Source organism: Furipterus horrens, unplaced genomic scaffold, assembly GCF_987537825.1.
Source record: "Furipterus horrens unplaced genomic scaffold, mFurHor1.1.pri manual_scaffold_9, whole genome shotgun sequence".
Taxonomy (NCBI): Eukaryota; Metazoa; Chordata; class Mammalia; order Chiroptera; family Furipteridae; genus Furipterus; species Furipterus horrens.
In genome coordinates, this window is record NW_028327179.1 from 64,306,048 (window position 1) to 64,321,564 (window position 15,517).

The 15,517-nt window shown below is 39.7% G+C and overlaps 1 protein-coding gene across 1 annotated transcript in view; it reads left to right on the forward strand.

Annotated features, from left to right (window-relative positions):
- HECW1 (HECT, C2 and WW domain containing E3 ubiquitin protein ligase 1) overlaps positions 1–15,517 on the forward strand; it is a 576,869-nt gene that overhangs the window by 527,569 nt on the left and 33,783 nt on the right. Inside the window, exons 24-25 of the mRNA XM_090287382.1 lie at positions 12,437–12,583; positions 13,665–13,779. Of these exons, the coding sequence (XP_090143508.1) occupies positions 12,437–12,583; positions 13,665–13,779 (262 nt within the window). The remainder of the gene's footprint in view (positions 1–12,436; positions 12,584–13,664; positions 13,780–15,517) is intronic.

Sequence of the window (15,517 nt, forward strand, 5' to 3'; positions counted from 1 at the left end):
TCCTATTGTTTGTTGGTGCTTCTTGGAATGATCTGCACTTCCTAGATCTGCCTCTGGTGGCGTCAGATCATGTACCAGTCTGGCCCTAGGCAGCCTGTTGGAGACTTCCAGGGATCTACTGCTGTTGTCTGTCTTCTTTGATTGTTAATCTATTCAATCTGTGATTAGCTGTCAGGCTTAAGGACTGTGGGTGTGGCAGCTTAATTCCTGTAGGCAGGGCTTTTGCTTCCCCTCAGGCTGACGCCACTTGGAGGGGAATGGTCTACCCGCAGTACTGGGGATGAGTCAGCACTGGGACCCAGTCAGCTGCTCCTCCAGTTCTCCCCTCAAAGCCACCGTGCCAAATTCTCCCCAAGTGTCTCCAGTCCTCTCTGCCTTCCCTCTGCTTGAGCCCAGGGTAAGTGGTGGCCAAAATATTTTCGTATGTGATCCACTTAAGAGCTCTTTTTCTCCTGCTGTTTCTCTCCGGCTAGCAAGAAAGCCTGTGGCTTTTCGCTTTTCACAGCTGATACTATTTTACTTTCCACTCTGTCGCTGTAGGCTGGGAAGCCCAGCTGGGGGTTTAGACCCTGCCCTTCTCAGGGGGAATCCCCGGCTGCTGAGCTGTTTCTCAGCCCCTTCAGCTGCCACCCGTGGGAGCCCAGCCAGCCCTTCCACGTCTCCGCACTCCCTACCGGTCACGTTGTGATGTAGCGGCCTTTTCTGTCTCTCCGTGGTTATAAGACTTCTCTCCAGCTGGTGTTCGGTTCGTTATTCCAGATGATTTCTCCAAAATTACATTGTAAATCCAGACTAGTTCTAGGAGGAAGTTAGTGTAGCTTCCACTTACTCCTCCGCCATCTTGTTTCTCCCCTAATATCTTTCTTGTTGTCTCCTAGTATTTGCTTTATGTATTTGGGTGCTCCTGTGTTGGGTTCATATATGTTTATCAGTATTATATCTTCTTGATGGATTGTTCCTTTAAGTATTATGAAATGTCCTTCTTTGTCTCTTTTTATTGCCCTTGCTTTGAAATCCGTTTTGTCTGATATGAGGACTGCTACCCCAGCTGTTTTTTCAAGTCCGTTTGCTTAAAATATTTTTTATATCCCTTTATATTCAGTCTATGTAAATCTTTTGTTTTGAGGTGTGTTTCTTGTTGACAGCAAATATTTGGGTCCTGTTTTCTTATCCATTCCGTTACCCTATGTCTTTTAATTGGAGCATTTAATCCATTTACATTTAAGGTTATTATTGACATGTATTTATTCATTTCCCTTTGTACCTCTGTTCCTCTACTCTTTTTTTGTTTTTTCTCTTCCTTTTTCTTAGAGTATTCCCTTGAGCATCTCTTGCAATGCTGGCTTGGTGGAGATGTATTCTTTTAGTCTTCCTTTGTCTGAGAAACTCCTTATTTCACCTTCTATTTTGAATGAGAGCCTTGCTGGGTGGAGTATTCTTGGTTGTAGGTCTTTGTTTTTCATTGCTTGAAATATTTTTGACCATTTCCTTCTGACTTGCAGTGTTTCTGTTGAGCAATCGGTCGATAGCCTTATTGGAGCTCCCTTGTAAGTTATTTGCTGTTTTTCTCTTGCTGCCTTTAAGATTCTCTCTTTGTCTTGGAATGTTGCCATTTTAACTATGATGTGCCTTGCAGTGGGTTTTGGGGTGTTCTTCTTTATTGGAACTCTCTGTGCTTCCTGGACTTGCATAACTTTCTCTCATCAGGTTGGGAAAATTTTCTGTCACTATTTCTCCTATCAGTTTATCTATTCCTTGTTCTTCTGATTTCTCTTTGATTCTAATTACTCTTACATTGTCTTCCTTATGTTATCCTGTAATTCCCTTACCTCTTCTCTATACTTTTTCAATCTTTTTTCATTTTGCTGTATCGTCTGAGAATTTTTTTCTACGTTATCTTCTAACTCACTAATCTGATCCTCTGTTTCGTTTAGTCTGCTTTTGACTGGCTCTACTGTGTTTTTCAGTTGAGAGGTTGCATTCTTCATTTCTTCCTGGTTCTTGTTGATAGTTTTTATGTCTTTTTTTATGTTGGTGTAGTTCTCTGCAAGTTCCCTGTAATTTTCTTGGAGCTGTTGGTAGCCTCCTTGTAGGTTGTCATAGTTGTTTTTAAGGTTGTCGAGTATATTGAGCTTCTTCACCACCAATGTTTTGAATTCCTTGTCTGACATTTGGGCTATGTTTATTCCATCTACCTCTCTTTCTGGGGATTCCTCTTTTCTTTTCATTGAGAGGTTGTTTCTGTGTTTTACCATGTTGGATTCTTCTTGTTGTTTTTGTTATTTGGATTTGTCTTCTTTGCTTTTCCACCTTTGTGGTATGAGATTCTTTATGGGAGATCTGGGGGTTTCAGTAATGCAGTCTCTTTGATCTCCTGAGCCTGATGTTCTTGGGGTACCCTTTATGTCATTTGTTTATGCTGTCTGATTGTATTTCAGATGTTCTTTGTTAGGGTCTTCCTTCTGGCTAGTTGATTGAGAGTCACTCTATCCACTTTGTCTCGAATTCTTTTGTGGAGATGTCAGTTCAGCCTTTGTGTGCTGTTGTTTTTCTGTGTCCACAGATGGTCTAGTGAGATGGGTCAGAGGTTCCTGTTCCTTGCAGCAGTGGTGTGCCCCGTCATGGCACGTTCCTTTGGTGCCTGTTGGAGCTAGCCAAGGTGCCCTTTCAGGCACACCTGTGAGCGCTTAAGGCAGCCCAAGAGCTTGCCTCAGGCCTGTCGCTCCGAGCTCCGGGAAAGCCGGGGAGGTGCTTTTGCACTCGCATGCCCTTTCATGCCCAAGGAGGCTGGGGAGATAGCCTCAGGCCTGCTGCACCATGCTCCAGCGCCCAAGGCAGCTGGGAGATAGCCTCACGCCTGCTGCGCCATGCTCCGGGAAAGCTGGGGAGGTGCTTTTGTGGTCGCGCACCAGTGCATGCCCAAGGCGGCCAGGGAGATAGCCTTAGGCCTGCCGCACAGCGCTCTGGGAGTTGGTCTCTTGCCTCTTAGGGCGGGGCCTTGGACACTTGTGCTCAGTAGAAGTGAGTGTCTGTGAATAGCTGCTGCTCGCTGTTCCCCTGCTGCAGCCGCCCACTTTTCCCGCACCTGCCTGGGTGGGCACGAACAGAGCTTTAGCAAGTGCTTTGCACTCCGGCCTGGCACTCTGGCCTGGTGCCCACTAGAGTTGGCCAGGGGTGACTGCACACAGTCTTCTGCATATCCAGTGAGTCCTCCGTGCACCCACTGGGGCACTGATCTTATGTCTGTTGGGGTGTGTCCAACGGGCACCTGGATGGGCAACCCTGCGCACCTGGACCAGTGAATGAGGGCAGTTCTTTATGCGCGCCCGGGACCCAAGGGGAGGGTTGGGGAGTGGGCGAGCGCACTTCTGCGCCTGCGCTCCTCAAGAATGTCCTATCACCCCCAAAGTTTCTCCGCCTCTCCGCAGTTCACAAGAGAAAAATATAAAGGAAAAATTACGATTTCACTTGCTCAGCAGCACATTGTCTCCCATCTTCCAGCACCAATGCCACCTGGTCGAGTCTTGTCTCTGCCAGCGGGCAGAGATCCACTTTCCTCCTGACTCCCCTCTGGGGAAGCCTGTGGTCTCCAAAAAGCCTTTGTGTCCTTCCAGCTGCAGCTCGGGCAGCGACCCCAGTCAGGAATCCTATTTTGTCCCTTTTTCTTCCGCTATCCTCACTAAACAAGTTGTTCCCAGATGGTTTTTCTCTAATCCAGCAGTGCCAAGGCTCGACTCCTGCCAGTGTCCAGCTGCTAACTGAGATGTTCTGTCTGCAATTAGTCCATACTACATACAGGTCTCGGGAGCCTGAAAGCGCAGCCTCCCCTCACTCCTCCACCATCTTCCCTCTCAAAAGTCATTTGTGACTTTTTAAATTAAAAGTATTCTGATGTCATTGATTAATATGGTCATCTGGATTTCAACTGTACATTTTTTAAAGATTATGTTTATTTTTAGAGGGAATGAAGGGGAGGAAGTAATAGATGGAGAGAAACATTGATGTGCAAGAGAAACCTTGATAGTTCCCTCTCACATTCCCCCTAACCCTGACCAAAAATCAGACTGCTGTTTCTTCAGTTTGCAGGACAAGGCACAACCCATTGAGGCATGAAAGTCATGGCTCAATTGCACATTTCTTTGATACATGATCTGTAAGTTTAATTGTGGACCTAACATCCAAAGTTAAATAGTCTTTAGTCAAAATGTTTTTCTAATTTTGTACCTCTTTATTTATCTCTCTTTTTTTTTTGAGACTGGTTAAAGGATTGTGAATCTTGTTTATCTTTTCAAAGAACCAGCTCTTAGTTCCATTGATTCCTTTTGTATCTTTTAGACTCTACTTATTTCTGCTTTGATATTTACTATTTCTTTTCTCCTACTCACTTTGGGTATTTTGTTGTTATATTTCTACTGTAGTTCCCTTAAGTGTAAACTTAGATTGTTTATTTGATATTTTACTTGTTTCTTCGATCTGTCTGTAATGTTATGATTTTCTTGCTTAGAACTGCTTTTGCCGTATCCCATAGTTTTCATTTCTTTCTAGGTATCTCCTTATTTCTTCCTTGATCTCATTGTTAACCTCTTCATTGTTTAGTAACATGGTATATAGCTTTCACATCGTTGTATGTTTTCCAATTTTTTTCTTACAATTTATTTCTTGTTTCATACCATTATATTAAGATAATATACTTGACGTGGTTTCAGTTTTTTTTTACATTTATTGAGAGTGGTTTTGTGTTTTAATATGCGGTCTATCATTAAAATGTTCCATTTGCCATTGTTTTAAAGTAATTTGAAATATTATCAAAGGATAAATAAAAAGTGTCTGAAAGAACAATACTGAATATTGATGAAATCAAGAGCTTGTTCTTTGAAAAGATACACAAGATTGACAAAATTTTAACCAAACTCATTAAGGAAAATACAGATAAAACCCAAATAAATAAAATCAGAAGTGGAAGAAGAGATGTAACAACTGAGACCACAGAAATACAAGGGATTGTAAGAAAATATTATGAACAACTATATGCCAACAAATTTAAAAATCTTGAAAAAATGAATAAATTCTTAGAAACATACAAACTTCCAAAGTTAAATCAGGAATAACCATAGAAGTATAATAGTCATATTACAACTAGTGAAATTGAAATAGTACTTCAAAAAACTTCCAACAAACAAAAGCATGGGAATTGATGACTTGACAGATGAGTTTTACCAAATATTCAGTAAAAAATTAACACCGACCCTTCTTAAATTATTTCAAAAAATTCAAGAAGAAAGTAGACTCCCAAGCTGCTTTATGAGGTCAGCATTATTCTAATCCCCAAAATAGAAAAAGACACAACAATGAAAGAATATTATACTCAGGAACAAGACAAGGATGTCCACTCTCTCCACTCCTATTCAACAGAGCCTTGGAAATTCTAGCCACAGCAATCAGACAAGAAAAAGAAATAAAAGGCATCCAAATTGGGAAAGAGGAAGTAAAACTGTCATTATTTGCAGACGACATGACAATGTACATGGAAAACCCTATAAACTTGACCTAATAAGTAAATTTGGCAATATAAAAGGGTACAAAGTCAATATTCAGATATCAAAGGCATGTCTGTATGCCAACAATAAAATATCAGAGATAGAAACTAGAAAAAAGTTTCATTTACTATACCAACAAGGAAAAGAAAATAGTTAGGAATAAATTTAACCAAGGAGGTAAAAGACCTGTACTCAGAAAACTAAGAACACTGAAGAAAGAAATTAAGGAAGATACAAATAAATGGAAGCATATACCATGTTCATGGATGGGAAGAATCAACATCATTAAAATGCTCATACTACCCAAAGCAATTTACAGATTCAATGCATTCCCTATTAAAAACACCAATGACATATTTCAAAGACTTAGAACATATATTTCAAATATTTATATGGAACCAAAAAAGACCCCGAATAGCCATAACAATCTTGAGGAAGAAGAAAACCATAGGAAAAATCACAATAGTTGATATCAAATTATACTACAAGGCCACTGTAGTCAAAACAGTCTGGTACTGGCATAACAACAGACATAAAAATCAATGGAACAGAATGGGACCCCAGAAATAAGCCCATGTCTATATGGTCAACTAGTATTTGACAAAAGGGAAAGGAACATCAAATGGAGTGAGAAGAGCCTCAAGCACCAAATTACACCATACACCAGAATAAACTCAAGATGGGTCAAAGACTTTAATGTAAGCAGTAACACCATAAAAATCATAGAGAAAGACATAGGCAGGAATATTTCAGATATCCCAGATAGCAATATTTTCACCGATATATCCCCTAAGGTAAAGGAAATGAAGGAAATAATAAACAAATGGGACTACATCAAACTAAAGAGTTTCTGCTCAGCAAAAGAAAACATCAGCAAGATGAAAAGGGAACCAACCATATAGAAGAACATACTTGTCAATGATACCTCAGACAAGCGTTTGATCTCCAAAATATATAAAGAAATTATATGACTCAACACCAAGACAGATAATACAATTAAAAAATGAGCAAAGTACCTGAACAAACACTTCTCTGAAGAGGGAATACAGAGGGTTGATAGGCATATGAAAGAATGCTCAACATCACTAGCCATTAGAGGGATGCATATCAAAACCACAATGAGATACCAGTTCACACCAGTCAGACTGGCCATCAACAAATCAACAGACAAGTGGTAGCAAGGATGTGGAGAAAAAAGAACTGTTGGTGAGAATGCAGACTGGTGCAGCCACTATAGAAAACAGTATGGAATTTCCTCAGAAAACTAAAAATGGAACTGCCTTTTGATACAGCAATACCATTGCTAGGAGTATACTGAAAGAATCCTGAAACACCAATTCATAAAATCTATCCACCCCTATGCTCACTGCGGTACTATTTACAATAGCCAAGTGCTGGGAAGAGCTCAGTGGATGAGTGGATCAAAAAACTGTGGTATATTTATACAATGGAATACCATGCAGCAGAAAGAAATAAGAAACTCCTACCACTTGTTCCAATATAGATGGAACTGGACAGAACTGTGCTTAGTGAAATAAGCTAGGCAACAGAAGATAAATACTATTTTATATCACCTAATACAGAAAAGTAAAGAACGCAAACAAATGAACAAAACTGAACCAGAGGAACTTAAGAAAGGAGCAGACTGATAGTGACCAAAGAAGAGGGGGGAGGGGGAGAAGGACAAGTACCATATGATGTCACTTATATGTGAAATCTAATGAACAAACTGTACTAACAAGCAGAATAAAAACAGATTCATAGATAGAGGCAGGCTGACGGGTCTAGGGAAGTCTTGGGGAGTGGAGGAATTAAGAAAAATGAAAAACAAAGAGAAAGAACTCTTGGACATGACAACAGTATGGTGAATGCAGGGATCAGGGAGATGGAGTTGGAAGAGGTAATAGGGGATATAAATGGTGATAGAAATAAATTAAATTAAAAATAATAATGAAGTCTATTTTGTCAGATACAAGTATCGTTATCTCATATTTAAATTTCCATTTGTATGAAATAACTTTCCATTTCTTTAATTTTAGTCTCTGTGGATCTTTTGTTTTGATGTAGGTCTCTTGTAGACAAGCATATATAAGGGTCTTGTTTTCTATTTCATATATTTAAAGTGATTAGTGATAGTTACTTATTAATATTTATTGTATTTTATCCTTAGAAATACATTTTTCTGTTTTTTCTCCTTCACTCTTATTCTTCTCTTTCTCCTTCTTTTCCCCATTCTTCTGCTTCTGCTTCTCCCCCTTTAAAAACCCTTTAACACTTCTTGTAATGATGGTTTGGTGATAACAAATTCATTTAGCTTTTTCTTTTGTGGGAAGCTCTTTATTTCTCCTTTTATTCATTTTTTTTAATTTTTAGGGAATTTTTTAAAGTACATTTTATTGATTATTTTGTTACAGTAGTCCCAATTATTTTCTCTTTGCTCCTCTCTTCCCAGTGCCCTCCTTCTCTCTAGCAACCCCACACCCCTTAGTTCATGTCCACAGGTTATGTATATAAGTTCTTTGGCTTCACCTTTTCCTATATTATTCTTAACTTCCCCCTATCTGTTTTGTATTTATCAGTTATGCTTAATACTTGCACAATTTCCCCATTTCTCCACCTTCCCCCTCTCATCTGATAACCCTCAGATGATCCTCATTTCTATGATTCAGTTCCTATTTTGGTTTGCTTAGTTGGATTTTGGTTTTATTTTTTAGATTCAGTTGTTGATAGTTGTGTTTGTTGTCATTTTAATGTTCATAATTTTGACCTTCTTTATCTTAAGTCCCTTTGGCATTTCATATAATAATGGCTTGGCAATGATGAACTCCTTCAGCTTTACCTTGTCTAGGAAGCACTTCATCTGCCATTCCATTCTAAATGATAGCTTTGCTGGATTGAGTAATCATTGTTGTAAGTCCTTGCTTTTCACCACCTTGTATACTCCTTGTCAGTCCCTTCTTGCCTGCAAAGTTTCTTTTGAGAAATCAGCTAATAGTCTTATACGCACCCCTTTGTAGGTAACTCTCTGCTTTCCTCTTGCTGCTTTAAAGATTCTCTATTTATCTTGAACCTTTGGTATTTTAATTATGTTATGTCTTGGTGTGGTCATTTTTGGGTTTAGCTTGTTTGGGACTCTCCATGCTTCCTGAACTTGTATGTCTATTTCTTTTACCAAATTTGGGGAGTTTTCCTTCATTATCTTCTCATATAAGCTTTCAATTTCTTGCTCTTCCTCTTCTGCTTCTGACAGCACTATGGTTTGGATGTTGGCATGTTTAAAGTTGTCCTAGAGACTCCTAAGCCTGTCCTTGTTTTTTTCCATTCTTGTTTTCTCATTCTGTACTGGTTGACTGTTTATTTCTTCCTTATGTTTCAGATCATTTATTTGAATCCTGGTTTCCTTCCCTGCATCATTGGTTTTGTGTGGAGTTTCCTTCATTTCATTTAGCATAGCCTTCACTTATTCCTTTATGTGTTTGCCATACTTAAGCATATATGTCAAGCCTGTGAGCATCTTTATCACCAGTGTTTTCATTTTTACATTTTTTAGCTTGGCTATCTTACCATTGTTTAGCTCTCCCACTGTAACCTTTATATGTCCCCCTTTTGTATCATACTTCTTGGTCTCATCTTGACAGGCTCCTGTATTTGTTTGCCTCTGTGTCTTAGGTAGAGCTGTCATATCTGTTACATTGTAAGGGGAAGAGCCTTAGGTATTTGTCAGTACAGGGTGACTCATTTCACTATGTGTGGCCCTGTATGTGGGGGAGGAATTGGAGAGGGAACAATGCTGCTTGCTCAGCACTCGTCCCTTTCCCAAGCATTTCTCCCACTTCTGTATGGAACTGGTGCCTCTCGAGCTGTTGCCCTGGCTGTCATTCCCAGAGGGGGTGGGTCTGCAGGCATTCTAGGGCTGTGGGCGCCCTCTAAACAAGTGGACTCTGCTGAGAGACTGGCACTTCGTTCCTCTACCCCAACTTCCACTTGTTTGCACAGTCAGAAACAATGAGGCTTTATTTTCCCTGGCGCTGGAACTGTGAGCTGCTCAGTGTGATCTGGTGCTGGGAGCACTCCCCAGGTGTCCCTCCCCACTTTTTAAAATGTGTGACCACACTTTCTGCTGACCTGCTGCTGCAGCCACTGCTGCTGCCACCACACTGCATCCTCTGTGCCCTGGCTCTGCCCCTCTTACCTATCTGGATGAATATTTCTTCTTTATATCTTTGTTTGTTGGACTTCCATGTGGCTTGATTTTCTGGAATTTCTGGTTGTCTCTAGCTTTGAGGTAGTTGTATTCCTTCTCAGTTGTGGAGGGAGATGCAGCATGTCTGACTAGCTCTCCATCTTGGCCATAAGTCACTCATTCTATTTTATATGATAGCCTTGGTGGGTAAAGTAGTCTTGGTCTAGGTTCTTGGTTTTCATTATTTTGAATATTTCATGCCAATCCCTTCTGATCTGAAATGTTTCTATTGAGAAATCAACTGACAGTCTTAGGAGAGCTCCCTTGTAGGTAACTAACTGTCCTTCTCTTGCTACTTTTAAGATTTTCTCTTTGTCTTTAACCTTTGCCACTTTATTTATGATTATTGTTACGGGTACATAGGCGAGATTGAACACTCTGAAGCGGTGTACAAAGTTAAGCAAAGGATTTTAAATAATGGCCAGGAGTTGGGCAGACCCTCAGCAGGTCTCTAACATGCTCCAACCCACAATGGAGTCTAAACGCTGGGTTTTTATACTGGTGCAGTCTCTTTGTTTCTTCTTTGGCGGGAAACAGCCTTAGGAAGAGGGGGCTGGGCAGGACTGCAGGAATGTCTTGGAAGTAACAGGAACAGAAATTTGCAAGGCTATAAGGTTATCTTCGGCGGCAGCATAGCTTTTTAGCCAGGGACAAACTCCCTGTGAAGCAATTTATTTTCAAAGGGCTAGACATTCTGCAAAGCACAACCTTCACAAATGTTATAAACCCGACACAAGCAAGCAAATGGGAGGTGATAGAGGCTGACGTCATTTTAGCTTGTAAATCACTAATTGCTATAACACTCCTTCTTACATTCCTTTTTCCAAGGCCTTTTAGCAAGTCCTTGCTATGTCTTACAAAGAACATTTAAAGCCCTTACATACTTACATATTGAAACTTTTTACAGAAACTATTTGGTGCCCCTACAATATCTTGGTGGGAGCCTCTTTTGGTTCATCTTATTTTGGGCTCTCTGCACTTCCTATACTTGTGTATCCTTTTTATTTACCATATTAGGGAAGTTTTCAGTCCTTCTTTTTTTTCAAATAGGTTCCTGATTCCTTGCTCTCTTCTCTTTTTGTTATCCCTGTAATTGGAGGTTGTTACACTTTATGTTGTCCCAAAGGTGCCTTAAACTATCCTCATTTTTAAAAATTCTTTTTTCATTTTGCTGCTATTATTTTGAATTTTCTGCTACCTTATCTTCCAAATAGCTGATTTGATTCTCTGTTTATTTTTTCTAGTATATTCTTTATTTCAAATATCATATTCCTCATTTTTTACTGGTTATTTTTTATGGTTTGTATGTCCTTTTATGCTTCCTATCTCGTTGAAGTTATCACTAAGTTTCTGAGCATTTTTATAACCATTGTTTTTAAAATCTATATCTGTTCAGTTGCTTTCCTCCATTTCATTTATTTATTTTTCTAGAGATTTCCCCTGTTCTTTCATTTGGGGAATGTGTCTTTGTGTCCCCACTTTGCCTACCTCTTTGTGTTTGTTTCTATGTATTAGGTGGGTCTGATATAATTCCCAGTCTTGGTCCGGTGGCCTTTTGTGGTAGGTGTCCTGTGGGACCCAGTGTCTGTTTTATTGATCACCTAAGCTGAGTGCTCCAGGAATGTCCTTTCTGTAAGTTATTTGTGCTTTCCTATTTTAATTGAGTCTACATTGCTATTGATTTGTTCTGTGTGGGGTCAAACTTCAGCATGGCTGACTACGAGGATTGACCCTGACAATAATGTAAGTTGCTGTGCAGGTGATGACCACATGAAGCAGAACTCCCCTCAGCAGTATCTGGCACTTTTCATGATCTTCTTTTGGATATGCTGCTTGTGAAGCTAATTGTATCCTGTTCTTTTGTTGTTTGAAGCTGGTTCCTGGGTGGAAGAGACTCTGGTGCAGACCAATGTCAGTTTCTGTGACTGGCCCTAGGCAACCTCTATGGAACAGTTATAAGGCTTCTATTTGGTTATAAAGCTTCTATTTAGCTAGTCTTCAGTTGATTTTTCTATATTTTAGTTGCAATTTCAGTTTGGTCCCAGAAGGAGGTAAATGTAACATTTACCTAGTCTGCTGCCATCTTGGATTTCCTGCCCATAGCTTTTCTTGATGACTCAAACTTGCCCTAACAAACATGCATCACCATACTAAGTAGCAATATCATTCATTCTCTGTTTCCTTTCTGAAGCTCAAGCTGCCAGTCTTCAGTCACTATTTTACCTGGCTCTAAAAACCACCTTCCCATCCTTGATAGTTTGCTTCCAATGATTCTGTGTGTGGGAAACTGGTGGCTGTTAAGAATTTGCTATAATTTAGATTGAGAGGTCAAGTATGTTACTGTAGTATAGGGACATTCATCTTCATTTAGGGACCAGCAGGGGCATTTCACGTTTGTTTCCATTATTTCTTTCGAGTTAAGGAAACATTCCTTCTTTATAAAACAAAAAAATGCAGCTCTCCTAAGGTACTTAATATTTTCTTAGAACATCCATTGTCTTTTTAGTAACTTTTAGGAAAATAAATGAACTAAGGAGGTAATAACGCTGAACTCATGTGAAGAGGGTGTTTTTGCATATAGCTTCACCTAAAATGGTTATGTCTCACTGTGAGCTGAGTTAAAAAGCAGCAAAATCTTTCTGTTTTTTCCTCCAAGGTAACAGAAAGGGAGTTAAAATCTGGAGGAGCCAATACCCAGGTGACAGAGAAGAACAAGAAGGAGTATATCGAGAAGCTGGTGAAGTGGCGAGTGGAACGTGGTGTGATTCAGCAGACAGAGGCCCTGGTGCGGGGCTTCTATGAGGTAAGGCTCAGGCCAAAATGAATAAGACCTTCATCACTGACCACAACTTATGAGGAAAAGGGAGAGGAAGAACCACAGTAGGCAAATGGTTCAGAGCTCCAGAGTGTAAAAAGGACCTACTTGAGGTGGAAACCAAAATCTTGTGGTAGGTAAAAAATGCTTTCACAAAATTGGTGTTGGAGTGGCCCTGGTGTGCCAAATGTAGCCATACAACATTTCTTATCAAGATATGGGCATGTTACCTTACTTTTAATTCAATGAAATAAAAATAAAGTAAGTGGAGTCCTTGGAGGGCACTGTCCACTCTTGCTAGATTTTATTCTGTTATAGTGCCACTCTGTGTCACGTAATTCATGCTGAGGTTTAACTCAAGAGGAAAGACAGCTGCTAGCCTTCTTGTGCACCAAAAATTGGCATCCTTAAACTTTTACAGTTTATAAACAAAGAGGTTGTATGTGGTTTTTCATGGCTTGGGTCTCCTTTCCCTGCCATAGTGGAGAAGAGTATAAGTCACTGGTTCATCTGCCACTGGTTTGACTAAAGGGGATACCCACTACAGGTGTTCAATTGTGCCTGATACATTTGGCAATGAAATGGAAAGCCAGAGCTCAGAACCCTAAGAAAGCACATCCTCGCAGATCTTTGAAGAAGGGAGAAAGGAAGTGAGGGGGAAAAGGAAGAAAAATACAATGGTTTCAGTGCCCACTCCTAGAAAATAAGGATACTTTTAAAGTGAAATGGTAATACATATAACTATTGATTCACTTTAAAGTGATTTAGACTTTTTGTCTTTAAAATGAAAATTTACTTGAAAATTTAATTGTTACTAGGAAAGTTTAGTCAGGTTTGTTCATATCATCATTCTGGAATGAGGTATCAAAGGTAGTGAAAATCATAGGACCTTTTTTGAGATCCCAGCTCATAAGTGGTTTGTGTTTCAAAATGTGTAAGTCATAATAATAGCACATTGAAAAAAAGTTGTAAATGATGGTCAGTTTCCCACCTTAAGCCACAGAAATAATAATGAATAGAACTTTCCATGTGGTTGGACCGGTATGCTGATGCTTATTCTGTATTTCAGGTCATAGACTCTAGGCTTGTATCCATGTTTGATGCCAGGGAACTGGAGCTGGTAATAGCTGGCACAGCAGAAATTGACCTAAATGACTGGCGGAATAATACCGAGTACCGAGGAGGTGAGCTGTCAGGGATTGTGATGATGTAACTATCACAGATACAACTCATCACCTTTTAAAAAAATTTTGAAGTGATATTGACATGAAAATTTTCACCATTTTAAAGTGAGCAATACAATGGCATTTTGTACATTCATAATGTTGTGCAACCATCATCTCTAGCTAGTTCCAAAACATTTTCATCACACCAAAAAGAAACCTATACTCATTAAGCAGTCGCTCCCCATTCTTCCTTCCACTGATCCTGACAACTACTGGTATGCATTTTTTCCCTATAGGTTTATCTATACTAAATATTTCAAGTAAATAAAATCATTTACATAATATGTGGTCTTTTTTTGCCTGGCCTCTTTTTTTTGTGTTTTATTGATTATGCTGTTAAAGTTGTCCCAATTTCTTTTTCCTTTGTTCCCCTCCACTCAGCAACCCCCCTCCCTCCATGAGTTTCCTACCACTTGGTCCATGTCCATGGGTCATGCATATAAGCTCTTCTCAACATTCCCCTGTCCCTTCTGCACCCTCCTACTAAGCTTCTTAATCCTTGCACCATTTTCCTCCCTCTTCCCCCTTTCCCCTCTCAGATGAACTCCCCATTCCATTCTCCCCATACCTATGATTCTGTTCCCACTCTGGTTGTCTGCTGAGTTTGCCTTTGTTTCCATTCCCTAGCTTCTGTTGTTGATAGTTGTGATACTGTTTTCATTTTAAAGTTCATAGTTCTGATCTTCTTTCTCTTAAATAAGTCCCTGTAACATTTCATATAATGATGACTTGGTGTTGATGAACTCCTTCAGCTTTATCTTCTCTAGGAAGCTTTTTATCTGCCCTTCTATTCTGAATGATAGCTTTGCTGGATAGAGTAATCTTGGCTATAGTTCATTGCTTTTCATCACTTTGAATATTTCCTGCCAGTCTCTTCTTGCCTGCAAAGTTCTTTTGGAGAAATCAACTGACAGACTTATAGGTACCCCTTTGTAGCTAATTCTTCTAATCTCTCTTGCTACTTTTAAGATTGTCTCTTTAGCATTAACCTTTGGCATTTTGATTATGATGTGCCTTGGTATGGTCCTTCCTGGATCTAGTTTGTTTGGGACTCTCTGTGCTTCATGGACCCATATGTCCATGTCCTTCCCCAAATAGGGAACTTTTCCTTCATTATTTTTTCACATATTTTTTCAATTTTTTGCTCTCCCTCTTCACCTTCTAGCAACCTTATGATTTGGATGTTGGCATGTTTAAAGCTATCCCAGAGACTTCTAAGCCTCTCCTCACTTTTTTTCTCTTCTTTTTTCCTCATTCTGTACTGGTTGACTGTTTATCACTTATGTTCCAATTTGTCGATTTGAACCCTCATTTGCTCTTTTGCTCCACTTGTTACATGTGGATTTTCCTTCATTTCACCCAGGATAGCCTTCATTCTTTTCCTATCCTGTTTAATCTTTTCTGTCAAGTATGTGAGAGTTTTCATCACCAATGTCTTAAACTGTGCATCTGTTAGATTTGCTATCTCCCCATCTGTTAAGTTCCTTATCTGCTCATTGCTTAGTTGTGTCGCTGGGACCTTGATCTGCATCCCCCTTCTGAGCCATACTTCTCTGTCTCCTCATCTTGACAGTTTTCTGTTTGCCTCTGTGATTTGGGTAGGGCTGTCACACCTTTTACATTATAGGAGGCAGAGCCTTAGGTATTTTTTAGTGCTGGAAACTCATTTCACGTTTTTACCCTGTACATGGGAGAG